We start from the raw sequence: 22,108 nt of genomic DNA on the forward strand, positions 1-22,108 counted from the left end.
TGGACCCAAAGACGCCTCCAGATGTCCCCGGGATGGGGCGCGGAGGAGGGCTGCAGCCTCAGGCGCCGGCTATGAAACGAAGTAGAGGACTGCTGCTCTCTACAGAAGGGTTCAGTGTAGGAAGAGCCAGAGGTTTCCCCACTCCCAGCGATACCCTCGGACGAGGATTAGCTCTACCCGCTGCTGATCCAGTGTTCGGCCGAGCCAGAGGTCTGCTCTTCCTGGCCGCTGAGACAAAAGTTGGGGTTGCAAGAGGTGCAATCCTTCCTCCTGTGGAGCCGCAACAAGAACCTCCAGGTGAACCCACGACGAAAGACCCCACTCTGACAACAAAAGAGGTTAGAAAAAAGTTGTGACTGCGTGAAGTGACTGTTATTTTGTATATATTGATTGTTGTGCTTTTATTTATTAATAATAATAATAATAATACTAGGGCTGTCAGTCGATTAAAATTAACATTTTTTATCTGTTCTAAATGTACCTTAGAGGAATATTTTTCACATTTTTAATACTCTTATCAACATATGAGTGGACAAATATGCTTTATGCAAATGTTTGTTTATTATCATTGGAACAATGACAAATATTCTCCTGAATATTCTCAACACAACAACCTGGAACCTCTCTCTCTCTCTTACACTCTCTCTCTCTCTCTCTCTCTTACACTCTATCCCAACCCTGTGCACTTCTTTGCACTGAGCCAGTTGCTCAAACAGACAAGCCTGTTTACAGTTGTCGGCGAAATGCCACTCCTCTGTCTTCATAACAGTCAAAGCATGAGACTGAAGTTCCCACAGGGGTCAAAATAATGCGCTGTGATGTGCAGTCGACACGTTGGATGCGATCCGAATTATCTAACGCAGCCCCTCGTCCTCCACAATGTTAAGCTGGAGCCACCCATTTAGCTATCGCTGTTGTTGTCCAGGCGTCTCCCCGGCAAACTTTCAAGCGTGGTCTGCCGCAAGCGAGCGGCAGGAGCGGGGCTGTCAGCATCAGCTGTTTGCTTGGCTTGCTGTTTAAAACACCTTTTCTTGTATCCATATCTCTCGCTAGAATCTCCCACCATCCAACTAACAACAACTAACAACAACGTCAAACCTTTGGGCTCTGAAACTACGGGGCGGGCCGAGGACAAATACACATGCGTTAATCGCACGTTCAAATAATTAGTGGCGTTAAAAATGTTTGCGTTAACGCGTTATTAAAAATAGTTTTTAATGTTTAAAAAATAAAAATTACGTTTTTAATTATAAATACATTTTCAAGTAAATATAGAAACCAAAGATATTTAAAATGGCACTGTCGTATACATTTAATTAATCCATTTGATAATATGTAATCAACTTAGACACCCCTCCCATTAAAAAAATATTCATATTCGAATACCTGAATAATTTCGAATATTCGATTAATCAATCCCATCCCTAATTAAATGTAATGTAAAATCTTATGCCCTTACCGTAAAAGCTGCTACTTTATTTATCTTCTTGCAGGTTGATGCACCTTCACTCGGTCCAGGATCAACACTGGTCTCAATGTTTAGAGGAATGGGCGTCGACCCCTCCATGGCCTCCTGGGGCAGAGGAGCACCAGCACTGGGTCTGTATTAAAAACTCTTACATTTTATTGATATTTAATTTAGAAAAGTTCACACATGTAATGGTTGCATCTGTATTTCATAAAGTACAATATACTTAGTCATATGTTAGGAAAATATCACTGGTCACCGGCTTGAGCTTCAATATCAGGATCCATGTATTTCTGATCCTCTCCAGAATGGAAGTAGTCTTCACATACAGAGCATCAACTAGTTCCTGAACAGTGTCCTTCACATGCTGATATCCAAGAGAGGGAGTTACACAGTCACAAGATGGAGGAATAGAAAGCAGTATTCAATGTTTACTTCAGATTAGCTCCACGTCAGAAATGATCATGCTTGTCATATGTCTATCTCCATAGAGGCTGAATCATCATGTTAATCACATAGCTATCATATGCCTAAAACAGTCCTGATGCTCTTCTAGGTAATCACACATCCTGTCATGTACACAGCTACAGTTGGGATACCTTTGTTATCATGTGTACTCTGATATTGGACAGAGTACATTCAGTATTTTCCCAACATCATATGTCGTATATAAATTCGAGATTCAAGGCTTTTATTGTCATTTGTACATAGCTACAGTGTAAATATGTCAATGACAATCTGAGGTCACAGGCTCCTCCAAACAGTGCAACGCAATAAAACAGATAAAATAAAGTATTGTGTGTACTGAGATGTCACGTGTTGCTGCAGGAAGAGGAGCAGCTGGAGATTTGGGTGAGCTGCAACCAGTCGGTGTCATCAGCAAACCAGAAGGCCAACTGGAAAAGGTGACGGTCCGAGGCAGCAGGTAGGCAAAACAGGAGACAGAGAATTAACTAACATACACTAAACGTTGTTGTTATTTTTCTTTACTTACTCGTAAAGCGCTTTGAGCACCAGGAAAAGCGCTATATAAATAACATGTAGTCTTATTATTATTATTATTTAGGGTTGCAAAGAGGCGGTACATTTCCAGGGGAATTTTGGAAATATTCCATATTGGAAACTTTCCATGGGAATTATGGGAAATAACTGGGAATTGAGGGTAATGTAATCGAATTGTATCATATCCAAGCATAAATATAAACATTTTGTTTTGTCATAAGAAAACATCCATGCAAAATGATACAATTAAAAAAACATGACATTTCAACAGATTTATTTGTAAGTAGAACAGAACCAGTTTGTTTCATTGAAGAACAAAAACATGAATGTTGAGTTAAATATTACTCATCCCCCCCAACCCCACTCATTCAAAAATGCACCCCCCATCCAAAAATCCCCACAAGAAATCATCTGTGCATGTGATGGAGGAATGCACAGTGCCTGTAGGGGGTGTGGTCTCAATAGCCATGCAGTAAGCAATGTGCTATTTGCATGTGATGGAGGAATGGCATGGATATTCAAGTGTACTTGAATGGCATCTCTTTGTTTTAGTCAAGATTATGCTAAAATATACTTTCCCCAACTATATTTAAGTTCCCTATGAAGAGCCAACCTTCAACTTCAGTATCAATATAAGATCAGATGGAAATTAATGTATCCCCGTATGGAAATTCAGGTGCTACATCTGCAACAAGACAGAAACACAGATACATGGGATAATAACAATATAAATGAAACATGTAGTAATAGTTAGTATAGAAATAACAAAAATGACAGGTGAATGTACATATTCAGTGTGCGAAAAAGCACACGTCCCACCGTCCGGGACGTGTTATTTACAATGTCGGACAAGTAGATCTTTCAATTGACTTGTCCGGCGGACAAGTGACGTTTTTAGCCCTCATTTATTGACAAATTATTGATAAACTCAGTTTACAAAAGGCAGAACTCATTCGCAAATTGTCCGTGTCCGCCATTGTTCGTTTAGAAATGTTAGTTTCGGTTCTGCTTGTCGATTCCTAAGGAAATGCATCTCGCCGCTTTCTGTACTGTTAGACGGGGGCGGGGCGGGGCGGGACGTTCCGAGTAGGAACAAATAACAATTGTCCGGTACCGGGATTAATAAGAGTTGTGAGGACAGGAGGCCGAGCCCCGCGGACCGCAGCTCTCTCTCTCTGTTCCGGATCATCTGATCGCTGCACGGTGCAGTTCAGCGTCTCTCTCTCTCCCTCTCTCTTTCTACACACAGCGGACCCGCTGCCCGTTTAACAGCCTAATCTTTGTCAAACTTTCTTATGTTCTTTCTCTAACACGTAATGAAGGTTATTAAGCGTTTTAGCTCCTATGTTGTTAATATTGACGCCATTTCCTTTATGAAGTAAAGCAGCCTCCCTGTCTGTGTCCTCGCGCTGTCCTCACATAACCCGACCCCCAGACTCGGAGGAGCACAGGGATGTCAGTATTGTTTATGAAGCAGGGTATAAAAAATACATTATTGAAATTAAAATAGTATTTATTTACTTTTACAAACAGTGAGCAGCTGCAGCATGTGTATTGCAGGACATGTGTAAGCATGCAAGCGTCTTTGAGTTGTAGAAAAGCGCTAGGCCTATAGGCTATAAATATAATGTATTATTATTATTAGGCCTATGTGTTGGACATGTGTGGTTGGACTCAGTCTCACAGGCAGGTTGCAGTGTAACATCAGAGGAGACTGGGCCAATTGTACATTCTCAAACTGCACCACTTAGAACTAACTAAACAATGCAGAGATTATTTTTATATAATTTTATTCAATAACTGTAAGAAATTAAACAGTATGAAGTGATTTCTAAATAGGAATACAGATTTGACTTAATGTTTTCATAAATATGTTTTTCTCCCAGTTTGTCATGGGACTTATTTTTACCCTCTCAAAGAACCGGAATCGAGAACCGAAAAGCAGAACCGGAATCGTTAAAATCCAAACTATACCCAACCCTACGTATGTGTGATGCAGTAAAATCTTACCGCTCACTTACGTTAGCAGTGTCGTAAAAAACGTGGGAAAATGTAAAATACGTTGGCGAAGAAGAAGATTCCAGTGGCCCCAATTTTTCCATTCTGGACAAGTGAAAAATGTATTCGGACAAGTAAATTGCCAAACTCACTTGTCCATGGACAAGTACTCTCTAAAAACTTTTTCTCACACTGCTAATATATACCGTTATGTATAAGGGTTAAATAAATACACATTTCATTGAGCATGGTAAACCTGTTCTAACACACCTAATTTGTGATAAATACAGCAGCAACATTATTGTTTATATGATCTCTTTCAGTTACCAAGAGGTTTTTCGAGGTTTGGCCCCTCAGACGATGATGGGGCTTGGAAGAGCGGCGATGCCTTTCCCCGGAAGAGGACGAGCTGTCCCTCCTTTTTCTCCAGGTCAAGTTGAGCCAGGTCCTCCAGCCTCTGAGCCACAAACAGCCGCCCCACACCTTCAGACTTCCCCCACAGGTAGGGAAAGATACAATGCTACTGTTACTCGATAATAAGACACACTTTGGTCTTAGCACCACACTTTATTACCGCACCGCCATCTTCGGATAACACATACAACACGTAACTCCACAGGGTGTCCGCGGGATCTTAACCTGTTGAGCCCGAGAGACCCCGGTACCGGGGCCCTCCCGCAACATCTTGGGTGTGTTCATTTAATAAACTATGAATGTTTTATATCCATGTAACGGGAATAAACTCATCTAACTGATCATTTTTATTTATTAAAAAAAAAAAAAAAAACACAATGCTAACACTGAGCCTCTGAATTAGCAACGAGCGAAAAATGCTAACAGATTTACTGCACCGAAACTCACTCACAAAACCTTATTATTTATCCTTTCTGCACATCCAACTCATCGATCTGATCGTGAGATGACACAGAATCAATGGGTACATACATTATCACTCTATGATACAAACTCGCGACTTTATAAACAAAAACAGACATCAAAACATGTGGCGCTAGGTAGCTAAAAACGCTAACATGGCTTACCTGTGTCGTAGTCTGGTCAAAAGTTGTCTTCAATGGCATTAAAACGATAAAAACGCTGCTGAAGTTAATCCATAGGTTAATCTAATGTGTCTGTGTCCCTTTGAAATGATTTCTGATAATCCATAAGCATTAAAACTGCTTTTCCGTTTCCAGATGTCAGAGCGAGAGATAGGTTCGCTCTGATGCAAAACTGCATGCGCGAAGCCCCCACCTTTTTTTTTTTACCGTGTGTGTGTGGGGAAATTCCCCTTCGATTAAATTGGCTCTAACGGTCAGAAAGAGATTTCATTCGTCAAAATCGAGCAAGGGGGGCCAGAGATATGGAAAATCCACCCAAATGACCCCAGAAGTGTTTTCTTTTGGCTAAACCTCTCTAAAAAGGTCAGATTTCACTTGTTTTGCATCAATCTTGATACAGGGTACTTATTATATGTTGTTCTTTGGATTCCTAAAGCTTTTAGTCTACTAACCCATCATCCAAGGGTAGTTTTCACTATACGTAAAAAATCATTTTTGGACGGACACTAGGGCTGTGCGATTATGGCAAAAATCATAATCACGATTATTAAATACGATTATTCATTGACTTTGAAAAAATCCATTTATTGAACTTTAACCCTTGTGCCCTCCTCGGGCATTTTTGTACATTTTTTCTGACTTTTTTTTTTTAATTTGGTGTTCATTTCAGCTGTGTTACAGCTTTTGGCATGGATTTTTGCAAGAAGTCTTCTTTTGAGTCAAATTTTTTGAAATCCAATGTCGTTTCTCTTACATGTTTTGTATACTCTCGTGATGCATTTTGCACCCTCTGGACCCCTTCGTGGCAAAAATGTACATGCTCATAAAAACTGCTATTAAATCATCATACATCAATATTTTTTTTTACTTTTTTTTCCATGAATCACTTGAACAACTTCTAACGTGCTCAAAACTGCCAAACATTCAATAATTTTTTCATTATTTGAATTATTTAATTTCTCTTAAAAAAAAAACACAAAAAATGAATTTCTTTCAATATAATAATTAGTAGAGGGATGGAACTTTGGTGGTTATTAGAGTCTGGGATGTGTCAAAGATTAGCAACAAAATTGTTTTGACTGCATTATTAATTTTTACGTAGTGTCAGATACTACCTCTGGACACCTTCGTGGCAAAAATGTACACTGCTATTAAATCATCATACATCAATATCTTTTTCTACTTTTCTTTTCATGAATCACATAAACAACTTCTAACGTTCTCAAAACTACCAAACATTCAATCATTGGCAGGATTTTAACCCTTTAAATGCCTGTTTCATTATTTTAATTATTATATTTCTCTCAAAAATGCCTCATTGACTTCCATTCAGACCACATTTTTTTATCTCACTGCCATCGCCGTATAAAACCATGCATTTTGTAATGTCAGCATTTCATTTAGAAGAAAAGTAGTGATATTTGATATTTCTACTCTATTCCAACAGATTACACCATTTTCCCACTGTAGGCTGATGCATGAAATTCTTACATTTTTGCCAGTTACATTATGGAGCCGTGTGACTACCAGGGGGCCCCGAGGTGTGTGTGTGTGTGTGTGTGTGTGTGGTGTGTGTGTGTGTGTGTGTGTGTGTGTGTGTGTGTGTGTGTGTGTGTGTGTGTGTGTGTGTGTGTGTGTGTGTGTGTGTGTGTGTGTGTGTGTGTGTGTGTGTGTGTGTGTGTGTGTGTGTGTGTGTGTGTGTGTGTGTGTGTGTGTGTGTGTGTGTGTGTGTGTGTGTGTGTGTGTGTGTGTGTGTGTGTGTGTGTGTGTGTGTGTGTGTGTGTGTGTGTGTGTGTGTGTGTGTGTGTGTGTGTGTGTGTGTGTGTGTGTGTGTGTGTGTGTGTGTGTGTGTGTGTGTGTGTGTGTGTGTGTGTGTGTTCCCGCAGCAGGTCCTGCAGCATGTGACCTGAGGCCTGTACTACGAAGCTGGATTTTCGCTTAGCCGGCTGACTTCAGGGAAAACTCGGGCTTTCCGGTCCTACGACGCTGGTTCTCTTTTTAGCGGGCTTGATCTCCATGGTAACTTATGCTGAGCGGCTAACCTCCTCGGGAGCAGGTTAGGTTGCAGGCTAAGAGATCAACTCAGTGAAAGCACCGCCTGCTGACCAATCAGAGCTCCGTGTGCGGAGTTTAAAGCGATCAAGTCATATTACAGGATAGAGGAAATACAGAAAAACTGCCGTTGCAGGAAAGACTGCCGGCCAAAATCAACTGACTGTGTGAAAATAAATAGAATATCCCCTCCCATCTTCAGAGCAATCTGACTATTATAACATTAGCGTTAAGAAAGCTTACTTAAATATCTGCCACGACATAAGTAACCGGATCAGAGTAACATTAAGTACAGTCCGCGGCACTGTGAGTGCAGACGTCGATGTGTCCCATTATCATTCATATCATATCACATCATAATGTATCATATATTTCCTTATCTGAGTCAGCTTCTTGAGCCGTATCTGGCCGTGCAACACTCACAGTGTCACATACTGTATGCAGAAGTATTATTTTAAGCAACACATTAAGTTGACGAAACACTCGAGTCAAATGTAATTTTAGACGGGGCAGTGATTTCATAAACCTGTTAATGTACGCATTCAAACGCTTTTTCTTTTACCAGCTGTATTCACCTTGCAGGTGCAGCTATGTGGCTTTTATCCTGGATAAAGTGTTTAAGTCATGGATGTTTAAAGTTTAACTTCTTCATATTTGACTAATATTAAAGTTCACTTTTCATTCAGGAAGAATGACGCTGCGCTGTCAGTACGCTTGTCCGTGTTTGAGATTGGTCGAATGCTCCAAATACCACCCCTTTCATGTGAACGCGCACCTAACTAGATAGGACACGGCTGGCTTGAGCGATCCACTAGATAACCAGCGTCGTAGTACAGTTTAGCCAGAGCGCGTATGTTTTGGATTGGGCCAACCGGCTAACTCAAACATATCCAGGTTAGGAAAATCCAGCTTCGTAGTACAGGCCTCTGGTGCTCTCTCAGGTGATAGAACAACAATATTTTAGGCCTGAGTACAACCAGCACACACCTCTCCTACCTCTCCGTGTGTGTGAGAATCTGTAAGCATGCACGGATCATTTCATGGGAAAAAAGGCCATCTTTTGAGGGATGTGTTTGATGTGTCTTTGAAGAGCTGCTTGATTACTCAAAAACAAAAAACAACTGTTATGCGGCTTTCACACCAGCGCTTTTCCCTTTCTAGCTCCTAGCTAGAGCTTTTCTGGTTCAGCTCCGGTTTCCCTTTTCAGCTCCCGCTCTGTTCACACCGCCCAGAGCTGCCGCTGCTGCGTCATGACGTCACCGTTTACATCGCTGATTTTCTCCCCAACGGAGCTCACAACAACAACGGGGGGGGGGGACTGCATCGGGTCGATGATCGTGTTGCTTTTAATCATACGAAGCCAGATTAAATTAAAGTAACGACTTCTCCAACCTTATACTTTTCTCCAGAGTGCCGTGGTTCATTGTTTATTAATGTGTTTCAGCGGCATTTACCGACCGCTGCAGTGCTGGCTGCTCTTCCACGGGAGTGTATTCTCCCGTTAGCTTCGGGTTAGCTCACACGGCTCTAAAGTATTCACTGTCTGACTGTCACACAAGCAGCTGATACATATCCCCAGTTCCCCTTAAGTGAATGTGTGTCAGTCTGAATTGACGCTGTTTGGTGTCAGTCTGAATTGACGCTGTTTGGCATCACAACGCTGTTATGAAAGTTTCTCTGGTATAACATGGGTGATGTTAGCATAGCAACCGAAGCTAAACTGACTACTTGCTAAGCAGTTTTCTACAGGCACATTTTACCGGCGTATTTTTCATTATGATTCTACTTGTGATAGTCGGACATGACAACCTGTGCAGCCCATGTATTGATTCCATCCGATAGCTGCTATAATAACACAAAACGTCTGCCTGCTCTCCACAATGATCAATAACAGCGAACGGATGGTCAAAGTAAGGTACAAATAAACAGAATCACACGAAGCCTGGTTAGTGTTGCCTGACTTTATAAAGTGTGTTTTTTTTTTTTATGAGTGTGGTTGCCTTCTAGTCACTTTGCTCAGCGCTACTGCTTGTAGGCAGGCATGACGAGACTCTTCAGTCGACCCATGTTCAGGGGAGGTGGGTTTAGTCATAGATATATATAAACACTTTAATGCACTTTAATGTTTATATATATCTATGGGTTTAGTTTCCTGCACGCCTCGACGTAAGAGAGAGGTAAGAGAGACGTAAGCGACGCCGCGTCATAGCTCCGAAGCTCTTGCCTCTAGACCGACAATTTTTTGGAGCTGGAAGTGAACCGCATTCCGGAGCTATGACGCGGTGCCGCTGCGGTGTGAACAGGAAAAAACTGCACTTTTCCAGCTCCAGCTCCGAGCCGGAGTTTTCCCTGAAGTCAGCCGGCTAAGCGAAAATCCGGCTTCGTAGTACAGGCCTCAGGTCACATGCTGCAGGACCTGCTGGTCTGCTGCTGGAAATGACACACACACACACACACACACACCACTCTCGGGGCCCCCTGGTAGTCACACGGCTCCATAATATAACTGGCAAATATGTAAGAATGTAATGCATCGGCCTACAGTGGGAAAATGGTGTAATCTGTTGGAATAGAGTAGAAATATCAAATATCACTACTTTTCTTCTAAATGAAATGCTGACATTACAAAATGCATGGTTTTATACTCAGGGTGCGTACGGGTGCTGGAAATCCTTGAAAATGCTTGAAATTGTAAGAGGTGTTTTCAAGGTTTGAAAAGTGCTTGAATTTTGGGAATGGTGCTTGAATTTGGGATAAAGTGCTTGAAATTGTAAATGCTTTACTTCGCTTTTTAGATTAAAAGAAAATAAAGAAGTCTGAGCGCGCTTAATTGCTTCGCTTTTACATAAAACAGCTCCGCTCCGGCCTTCCCGCGCAATGCGCGTGACCGGCAAGTGTTTTTGTTACGTGTGTGACCTGGGCATTCTGATGAGAGTGATAGATGACAGTATGCCAGGAGGTTGCCGTTTCAACGAGCGTTGGCTAGCAGAAGACAAATACAAGCCATGGCTAAGACGAGGGTCAAGCCCAAGAGTAGCCTCCTGCAAAGTGTGCAACAATAACGATGCGAGAGTCTGCGCTGACGAGCCACACACCACACGAAAGGTACGCCGTAGAGCATTTTAGATTAGGCTATCGTTGCATGTAAAATACATGACACTTTTCTCTGTGCGCGGCAAAACAAGCTCGCTAAAATGGCTTCACTAGTCTGGCAGTATTTTAAGTGTCCGAAAATGACAATAAAATAGCGGTATGCAACGTGTGTGTGAAGCAGAAATCCTGCAGCTCCACCCGCTGTGACGGACCGGTGAGCGGAGCAGAACACACATTAAGAGTTAGACCTAACACACTTAGCTATTTTATCTACCTCTGGAACAAGCTAAACTAGTTATAAATATATTTATTCTTCACTGTCGGGTCGCTTATTACTGGATCAGTGAGCTGCAGGAGATACTGACGGGCTGTCAGGAGAGAGAGAGAGGGGGAGAGAGGAAAAGAGAGCGGTATCGGCCGATACTGATTCCGGCGATCGGCTCCAAAATTGGCGATCGGAGCATCCCTAATAATTGTATATGATATGTTTTATAATGATTGATCATGAAAGTGTTATCAAAGCTGGTAAAGTTGCAGCTAGTTTGAATGACTTTGTATACTACAGAGTAGCTTGTGAATTTACTCCAGGTGGAACTAAAGTCTGATTTAACACTTGGTTATATTTCACATCATTCATCCACATCTGTAAAGTAACTAAAGGTATTAAATACATGTAGTGGAGTCAAAGTACACCATTTACCTCTGACTTGTGTTTACTGCCAACCTAAAAGTACCTCAAAAATAGTAATCAATAATATATTGAAAAGTTATTTAGCTGATTGTTTTATATTGGCTCAGCCAGGTTATATGGGATGCCCAGTCTACGTACAGATGGGTCACACATTTTGAAATATTAAACTTAGTTTTCTTTTCTAACATTTTTAATTTTTCATCCTCATGTAGAATGCTATTATGAAACACACATTTGGTTGTTTATAGCATAAAGAACATCTGATTTAATGTGAGGTAGGGAAATAATCATTTGAGTATAAGTATGTGTATATAAATATGTAATTTACAACAGCTGTAAGATGCTTGAAAATGCACCTTGAAAATGCTTGAAAAGTGCTTGAATTTGACTTTGGAAAAGGTGTAAGAACCCTGTATACTGCAATGGCAGTGAGATCAACAAATGTGGTCTGAATGGAAGTCAATGAGGCATTTTTGAGAGAAATAAAATAATTAAAATAATTAAACAGGCATTTAAAGGGTTAAAATCCTGACAATGATTGAATGTTTGGTCGTTTTGAGCACGTTAGAAGTTGTATATGTGATTCATGAAAACAAAGTTGAAAAAAAATATTGATGTATGATTTAATAGCAGTTATTATGGGCGTGTACAAAAGGTTGAAAATTCGAGGAGGGCACAAGGGTTAAAACAAATACAAATAATAATTTGAACAGTATCTTTTTAACTGTTGATTACCCTGAACGTATAATTCAACTGAAAAACCAATACAAAAATAAATTAAATAAATGACACATTTATATTTACATTTAAATAAATAATATCAAAATAATAAATACCAATAAACAAGATCAACAAATATTTTGGAGCGCACTTCCACAAGCTACTAAACATATATAAATATGATAAATACAAATAAATTAAACCAAAATTAATTAGATCAAATATGTTGCAGTGCAGTCAAAACCAAGCAAAGCTAAATAATTGTTTTTTCCAATTATGTTGTTTTCGTAATTGTGGCAGGCCAAAATCGTAATTGCGATTAAAATACGATTAATTGCACAGCCCTAACGGACACGATGTTCAATCTGAATTTTCTTTAAAATAAAAAACATCTATATTGATTCTGACTTTTCTACATCCAACTCACAGGTTTATCATTACTTTAAGAACAAAGATTATTAATGTAACCCTTTTAGAAGATATGGTCATTTATTCTGGGAATGTCATTTTCGAGCCTGAGATCTGAAAAACAGGCTCAGGGCTTAACAGGTTAAAAAGTATTAAAAGGCATTTTCCAAGGTGTTACATTTTGTAGCTTGTTTTCAATAAGTATATAAATTGTCCAAAGAGGTTGTATTCTACAGTCTGCCTGAATGTAATCATTGCGTAGGTGTGTAGTGGGATTCTGTGTAGTTTATTTATGGCATCCCGTTGGATTTGACGTCATCTGAACAGGACATCGCACGCTCACTGCTTGATAGCGCGCGAAGGTCCGTTTACGCCGGTTGCTAAGCAACATCGTTATGGGGAAATGCAAGTCTGCGTCCAAATGGTTGGAAGATAAGGAGGAAGGACAATCAATACTGTATATAGCAGTGTTTCCCCTAGGTTAACTGCTTTGGGGGGGTGCTGCCTGAGCGGGGGGGCATTGGGATATATATTTTTTAAATCCTCTGGAGCAGAGAGAGGAGCTGTGGATTATTGTTATTGATTAGTGCATTAGTGTTTCTTAGGGTCAAAAACACTAAACTCACAACTTAACATTTTATTTAATAAAAGAGCACATGTTCAATGTGAAAAGTGACAGTAGATATAGATTAGTTGCAATTTGGTGCTATATATATTAATATATTTTTTTATATAACACCTTGAATTTCAGGGGGGGGGGGCTCCGTTGGCGCAGCGCCCCTCCAAGACAATGGTAGGGGAAACACTGTATAGTAAATGTGAGGTAAAGTGTGTCGCCAATGTAACCGGTTAAAACTCCAAGTGGCGATGAGGTCTTAAAATGTATGGAAAGGGTCTTAAAAAAGGTCTTAAAGGGTATTACATTTGACTTCAGGATTCCTGCATATACCCTGCTCCAACGTAACACTTCCTGTTAGAGCCAGTATTTAGTTTTTATAAGAAAGGCCACCTAATCTTGACGTCTGTAGTCAACACACTATAAAATAATACAATTCCCACGGCGCCTCCTCTAAAGTGACAGTGATGGGCAGCAACCTGTCAGAAAGACGCCGTCGAGGAATAGTTTTTAACCGTTCAATTACCCTTTAAGTTATTAAGTTATATAAGCCTTATCAAGACTGAAAGAATACCTAAGCTGTTTGTTATTTTATTTGAGTTTTGCCGATTTGTTTTGAATACTATTTTCTTTGTTGCATGTGTAAAAGTTTGTTATATTTTGAGCAAACACATCGCATAACATCATCCAAACCATCGAAGGCCAAGCAACTCTTCAAACTGTAAGTAATATAAAGGAAGTAAACTAGTTCAAACATGTCTGTTTAAGGCGTCGAGTGGCTTGGTAGAAAAACAAGGAAGGAAGCCACGACACTTCCGGTTCTTCACAATAAAACTCCAAGTGAACACATTAAACAGAAATAGTGCATGTAAGTTAAAAAGTTATTTCTGTAGAACTCCTGAAAAAGTAAGAAATTAACCTAAAATGTTTTTGTTTTGTGAAGAAACCATACCCCCGATGCCCATTACTCGAGAGGAGCTGGCTCCAGCAAAGGAGATGAAAATGGAGGCAGTCCAGTGAGTATACATCTTTCACTTGTAGTTACCTCTTCACACCTTGCATATCACAAGTATATTGTTGGTTATCATTCAGTGTTTCCGCCAGACCAGGGCTGAGAGGGCGTCCACCCCGAGAGCGCGGGGGGGGGGGGTTGTCACGTCGTGTCACGTCGTGTCACGTGACTTGGATTTTGAATTGAGCCGTCCCTTATAGATGCTATCTCTTTACGTATTAGTGATTGGAATTCCGGATCATTTGGCTCGGCTCACTAATGGCGCATTTCCATTGCAGGGCCTCGCTCGGCTTAGTACGGTATAGTTAGGCCTTGTTAGGACTGGCTCACTTTATGCTGCGTTTCCATTACAGTTTAGTAGCTGGGGCAGTAACTATAGTAACGCAGTGTAGGCGGAGCCGTGACGTCATCTTCAATGAGAACCACAGAAAAACAACATCAGCCGTTAGCTGTTAGCACTCAGAGCTCACAGCTCCTCATATCTGTTCAGAAACTAGACAAAAGTTAAACAAGTACAAACCACAGACTGTCTGTGTCATGGTGAATACAGTCGCTGGTTTATTTATGTCTGTATACGCCGTTGTTGTGAGTGTGGACGGTCGGAGCATATACTGCGTTAGCTTAGCCGATCTCCATTTAGAAAACACACATTTTAAAAGGTTTTTCGCCTGCCGTCTGTCTGCAGACTTGACAAAGCATTAATTCATGGTTTTTACTAACCGGTATCAGTATGTTGTTACTTCGGCATCATTTTGAAACGTGTATTACAATTAAATCACGGTCAAATATGTTCATCTTGTTGTAGTTGTAGCCAGGGGTTAAATTGGGATTTGATATGTAGGGGGGCTCTGTGTGTGGGGGGGGGGTCGAGGATCGAGGATCTCATTATTAGACCTTGAGGGCTATACTGTATATGAGGCCCTAAAGGAACTGCTCCATTATCTGTATCAAATGCACACATTGATGCCACCAAATGACATAATGCAAATAGAAAAGTACTACAAATAAATTGTTAATGTACACACACAAATGTATACACATATCCAACCTTCAAATTGCTATTTTAAATCAAAATTGCTCTGCACACTTGCTAAAGAATATTTGTGTGGAAATCTCAGTTCATTTGTAGGGCTGTGAGATTATGGCCAAAAGTATGCTGTACATTTCACTGTAAACGATTGAATCATCACCAAATTTGGTGTTATTATGACCGATCATCACTCAGCTTTATGCACACACACACACACACACACACACACATTTAGAATGGTTTAGGAAACGGGCTCCGTGTTACAGGACGGGTCGGGTTTCGCGGCACCGCTGCAGACTCTGCACGGAGGAGCAGCGGAGTCCGGGCGGGGGGGGCTGCGGGCTGCAGCTCCTTATCGGAGCAGAGACACGTTCACTAAGCCGAAAAACTATATCCGGTCACAGAGATCTGCTATTATAAAGTAAAGTTAACACATATCGACCCTAAATATAGTCTATATTAAGAACAAGAAAAGTTTTAACATATAGTTTTTGGAATACAAATGTGCGAGGGTGATGAAGTCAGAGCATCGTCCTATGTGCCGGGGCTTAGCCCCGGACAGCCCCGGCCCAATTGAACCCCTGGTTGTAGCCCCCTTGCCAGCGATTCTCTCTCTAGTTTAGCATACTCAGCCCGACTCAGCCTGGTTGTTGGCCCGCTAAGAACTAGGGATGCCAGCGATTATTCGATTTTTCGAATATTCGTTACAGTCTCCATAATCGAAAATAATTTTTAAAATTCGATTTTATTTATATATTTTTTTATTATTTTTTATGTTTTTCTTTTTTTTCTGGCTTAGTTTCAACCAAAATATAGACTAATGCTAATAATAGTAATAGTATTAATAATTGTAAATGGCCAGTTTGTTTTACTGTAAACTTGGAGGAAGCCAGCAGCGCAGGCTGCGCAGAGTGCAGACTGCTGCTGCCTGCTGCAGCCTGCTACACACCGACCCCCCTCCCCCCCCCTTCTCCGTCACAAGTGCGATTGATTTATTGGTGATATACAGAACAGTGAGAACAACACAACTAAAGATGAACAAAGCGGCACGTTCAAAGAAGAGTTCCTCGTGGAACTACTTCGAACTGACAAGTGCAAATGAAGTAAAATGCAAGCTCTGCGAAAAGAGCTGTCTACCACAGCTCAACATCAACAATGCATTTGAGTGCGAAGCATGCCAAAGAAGTGCCTACAGAGAAAGACGCAGCACAGCCGGCCATTACTAACTTCACTTCAAGGCCACGTCGTTGTGATGACAGGCGTGCAGGTGACATAACTGCACTAATCACCAATATGATCTTGTTTTTTTCTTTTCTCTCCTGCGGGGGGGGGGGGGGGGGGGAATAATCGATTAATATTCGCCAGGGCTGTCCGATTTTCGAATTTGATCATGGTCAGTTTCTGGCATCCCTACTAAGAACCTCGATTTTATGGGGCCAGAAAAACTGTGAAATAGTACCCGCTAGCCGGTACTACGCCAAGTGGAAACGCAACCTTAAACCGCGCTCCGCGCTGTAGTGGAAATGCGCCATTAGAAGAGCCGGCTCTTTCGGCTCCTAAACAGCTCTTCATGTTACCACAGTTCACCACGGAGCCTCAGTTTCGCCGCTGCGAGGCTCCGGCGCTCGCAGTTCACCCGCGTGCTCCACTAGCACCCCCCGTCAAGGCTCACCGGCAGTACACTTTCCGTCACAGGAACACGCTTTGCTGGCGGCGAAAATAATCCCACCAGACTCCTTTGCCCCTCCAACAGAGGGATGTCCTTGTCCTTTTTCCTTTTCGTCATTTCAAGCGATAACAACTCGATCTTCTCTCTAATTATTTACTTTACACACGAACGCGCACATGACCAATGAGGGCACGAGATAAGTTTGTGTACAGATGGAAGGCTGACAGGCAGGTAGGCCATCCAGTTATTTTAGCCGGGCCGGCTTAAATGATTGGTCGTACTTTTTACAGTATTACGACTTCCACAGATGAACCTTTTTTATGTATTTTTTGTCAAAGCACTTCAGATAAGAGCATTCCATGGAATATAACAAAAAGTGTATCTCGAGCCGGTTTCTCAAACTTACCTACCCCACCTTTAATCAATGCTAGCTCCTTTGAGATTGACTAATTCAAGATTCAAGGCTTCATGGTCATTGGCACAGTAGATACAGTGTAGATATGGCAGTGAAAGTCCCAGGCTCCTCCAACAGTGCAACATGAATATATATATATATATATATATATAGGATATAGAACAGATAGAACAGATAAAAATAGTGAAATGATTAACAATACAGATAAAATAGTGCAAGAGGAGTCTATATTGTTGAGAAACTAAGACCTTAAGATTCCGAAACCTCAAGCAGAACAAAGCACAACGTTGTTTTATTACTTAAATATGTCTAGTTTTTTAAATGTATGGTTGTGTACAAATATATTACTGGAAAATTATTATTTTTTGGTTGCTGTTGGAATCTTCCCATTACAAAAATGAGTGAAAATGAAAGCTCCTCCAAAGGGGGCTGTGTAATGCTTGTATCTCTAGAAATCACAATGTCAACAAATGTGGACTAGATGTTCACAGAGAGGCCAACTATATTATACAGCAAAGATTATATCAATACCCTTTACCATCTTTGTAATATATACACTTAAACAAACGTGAATTATAGGCAGAAATGGAATAGGAAATTCTAAATCCAAGAGGTGTGTTTAGTTTCTTTCATTATTACAGTGTCCACTTACTCAAACATGTAATCTATATGTACCAGAAACTGTTATCTCTTCATACTAAACATGAAAGGATCTGTCTATCTACTTCCCCCTTATAGCCATAGACATTATGCATTTGATTCTTCAGACCTAATCAATGCTAGATCTTTGAGTTTGGCATGTAGTGTCAGTGCCACTATTAACCTAAGCTTTGCCTATACACAATACAACAACTCACAATGACTGTGTGTTGTGCTAAAAATTATTATTATCAATGTTGACATGTCAGAAGTTTGAGTTGTGTATTTTAGGTCATTAGTGCTGTACTACTTCACCAATAGGGACTGCCCCCCCCCCCCCCTCCCATAGGGGAATTCATCCACAAAAAAAACACTGGACGCTGCACTAGGTCAGAAACCAGAGGAGACTGTGAAGTCCACCGCAGACAGACCACTTTTGGACAAAATGTCCTCTCCATTAAAGGCAGCTCATAGAGAACCGCAGTGACGCGTCCTAAAACCCGGAAGTAAGTTAGCATTTTTACCACGTCCGGTTCCTTCGACAAAAAGCAATGCAATTTCTCCATAGGATTTTGGAAAATAGCTCGAAATAAGGTTTGTGTTTGATACAAATTGAAGAGACAGATCACGTTTTGTTCTACGACATTAAATCCATCAGCAGTGACCCCACTGGTGATTTTTGAAGAGTTGACGTGTCTGAAAAACAATGGTTGTTACCAAGTGGCTGAATAGGACTACAGAAGTTGTCAAGGCCGTTGTACGTCATTACGCCGAACACGTGCACACTCCTCTAAGTTAGTTTGCCCTGTTCTGCTTGAAAGCAAGTCCCTGCCTCCTGCAAACTGTTCAAACAAACGCTTCAACTTGGACCATTTTTAATCTGTATGTTTGAATATGGATCTTAAGTTGGCGTGACGTTGAAGCAGCGACCCTGCTGTAGTTCGTTTATAGCATAACGTTAGCATTTTGCTTCTGGCGATTAGATTTATGATTAGAAAATTATAAAAGTAGGGTAGACATGTGGATATTATCCGGCTGAACACAACGTGATCCGTCTCTTCAATGTGTCTCAACCACAGACCTTATTTCCAGCTATTTTCCAAAATCCTATGGAGAAATCTCATTGGTTTTTGACGAAGGAACCGGAAGGAGTTTACTTCCGGGTTTTAGGACGCGTCACTGTGGTTCTCTATAGTGGAATAGCCTCCCAACTGAGATACGGGATTGTCCCACTCTCAATAGCTTCAAAGGTCAACTCAAAGAATGGTTGAGAAACAAACAGACGTGCGATCACCGCTAGATGCACTTTAACACAGGGGTATCTCCTCTTGCACTTTAGGTAGCTGTTGCATCTTCTCTTGCACTTTATATGTCATAAATACTTGAATATGCTGCTCTTTTTCACTTTCTGCATATCATGTATTTTTTTTGCTATGTTTATAAATGTCATTTTCTTAAATGTTTTATGTGAAGGACTGCGGATGAAAAGTAGCTCAAAGCTAAATCCGGCATATTTACGCTTGACACATTTATTGTTTTAAGTGTTCATTACTGTGCAATGTCCCTGCCAAATAAATGATTAAAATAAAAATAAATAGGCTAAGACTGCAACCTTTTATTGATTATTTAAAAAATGCATACAGTTAAGCTCTCTACAAGGCCTTTAACTCGGGTGTTTGTGGTGTGTTGAAGTGCAACATTTTACACATGAGAGGCACTAACATACATTAGGGTTGCATCATTTGAAAAATAATAACGTATTGCGGTTATTTTCACTTGTATTGAAGTTGCAATGTGATTAACAGTATTGTCTACGTTTTTTAGCACAATTCTCATAATCATGAGATTTTAGAAATGCTAATCTTTGAGATCTGCTTGTTGTGTCAGGGTTACTAGTCACACAATCAGAATACCTTTATTAGTCCCACAGAGGGGCTAAATAGCAATAAGAGGCATGCACAACATATTAACGATAGGAATTACACAAATTACAACAGTACACATCCAAGTGGACAACGATAAGTACGTCTCTGACTGCATTTTGCTTAAACATTTTTGTACATGTGTTTTGTCTCCTGCTCAGGGAGGCTATTAATAAAGCTGGAACAAAAGGAGCTGCAATAACGATCGGCTCGAACCACATCGTGATTCGTTGCAAGAACGAAGCCGTGTATCAGTACCATGTGACATTCACGTAAGTACTGTGTCAGGTGCCTCAGATAGATATGAAATGTTATAATATGTCTATTAAACACAATCAGTGACAATCATATCAACTTAAGTACAATTTTAAGGACTTAATGAGTGGGCTTATTCAGACATTTGAATGAAAAACATAACATTTGCATTATTTGTCTTGGTTCATACTACTTTTAGTAAACCAGAAAGCCACACACATAAACCAACATGTGTCATTAATTTCCCTTTTTTATAATTAGGAAGTATCCATTTACCGTATTTTCCGGACTACAAGTCGCTCTTGTCAAAAAACGTGTCGTTAAGAGAAAAAAACATATATTAAGTCGCTTCGGTTTATAAATCGCATTTATCCACTGAAGTCTTCATCCTCTGTGTCGCTGTGAAGGTCTCACTATCACCGAGCTAGCTATCCATCCAGTTAAACAGTGTGCCGGAGATCAGAGAAACTCCGGCACAAATGTCAGCTTTACTGAAGTTTAATGAATTGGTGAAACTGTAAACGCAATACAGACATGGCACACTGTTATTAACTGCCCGACTGACGAGCTGAATAAACAAAATAATCCACACAATGAGCTACGACACATAATACTGATACGCTAATTAGCTTAGCCGCTAATTAGCTTAGCCACTCGGAATTCTCACTGTATTTATACAGTCGCTGTTAAACACTTCCGCCAACTCCGGTGTCGATGAAGCAGCATGTCCTGCTCCGGGCTGTCCTCAGACTCTCCATCAGAATCAGCTCCGATTAGACCTTTCTGAATCCCGACAGGATGGTGTCGGTTGTCACTGAAGCCCATGCTGTGTCGATTCATCCCACAACATCCTGGAAAGTTACGTGACGCATACTCCCTTTTTTCTTCTTCGGTGGTACAGCAGTTTTCAGTTGTCACGATTGTATACAGTGCCATCTATTGGCCGGAGTTTGAACGCAGTCAGACAAAATTCAAGTCGCTTCGGAGTATAAGTGGCAGGACCAGCCAGACAGGTAAAAAAAAAACGCGACTTATAGTCCGGAAAATAATAATATGACTGTAGGAAATGTTTCTTTAAATGTGTGTGAAGTTAAAACTAACTAAAGCTAGAATTACACGGTAGCAATATTGGTTGTAAAATCCCCCGAATCAACACATTGTCAGTCGATACTTTAATTATGAAAAGTGCTTTCAATGTTATATTTCAGTCCAAATGTGGAATCAATGGGGATGCGTTTCGCCATGATGAGAGATCACCGCGAGACCACAGGAGAAGTTATAGCTTTTGATGGATCCATTCTCTTCATGCCTGTTCAAATGGAAGACGTAAGTATCACAGCTACCGTATTTCAATCAGGAGAGACTTGTTTTTGATATAACAATCTGGAATTTGGAAATGACTTTTAAGGTCAGAAGTAGAAAGGGGTGGTGAAATTTGAAATGTATTGAAATCAAACTATACTGTGCAAAATCTGTGAAAATAACACTGAATTTCTTCCTTGCATCTTGTTTGACGCCCTACAGGTGGTTCATCTCAAGAGTGTGAGACGAACCGATAATGAGGAAATAGATATACGAGTCCAGATGACGAAGATTTTGCCACCAAACTCGGATCTATGCATCCCGTTCTACAATGTGGTGCTCAGGAGGTATTTTAATATTAATCCTACACTGTTTTTGTCAGAGAATGGCCACTTTAGATTTGGATTATTATGTAAAATGATCAAGGTAAAGCACATGTGTGTTCATAGGCAGATCGATGGTGTTCTGCTTTGCTATAACTCCATACAATTAACACTGTTGACATAAAAGGTCATTGCAATTTATTTAACCAGCAAGACTCGTTATCTTTTCTACAATTAGTGTTTTTATATTGTGTTAACAGACAAAACCCAAACCTAGGATATATTAAATGCAAAGTTTAAATGGAGAGAGAGAGAGAGAGAGAGAGAGAGAGAGAGAGAGAGAGAGAGAGAGAGAGAGAGAGAGAGAGAGAGAGAGAGAGAGAGAGATCGAGAGAGCGAGATATGCTAGAGAGAGAGCGCTACGCTCGACGAGAG

At 40.6% G+C, this 22,108-nt stretch overlaps 1 protein-coding gene across 1 annotated transcript; it reads left to right on the forward strand.

Annotated features, from left to right (window-relative positions):
• Positions 1–329: 329 nt before the first annotated feature.
• Positions 330–21,727, forward strand: LOC117498738 (piwi-like protein 2; the record flags this gene model as incomplete). The annotated part of the gene is made up of 8 exons (XM_034150884.1): positions 330–338; positions 1,494–1,599; positions 2,297–2,393; positions 4,792–4,970; positions 14,050–14,122; positions 19,955–20,065; positions 21,257–21,374; positions 21,573–21,727. Coding segments are annotated over exons 2-8 (797 nt in total), but the record flags the coding sequence as incomplete, so codon positions are not given.
• Between the last annotated feature and the right edge of the window lie 381 nt (positions 21,728–22,108).

Source organism: Trematomus bernacchii, unplaced genomic scaffold (genome assembly GCF_902827165.1).
Source record: "Trematomus bernacchii unplaced genomic scaffold, fTreBer1.1, whole genome shotgun sequence".
Lineage (NCBI taxonomy): Eukaryota > Metazoa > Chordata > Actinopteri > Perciformes > Nototheniidae > Trematomus > Trematomus bernacchii.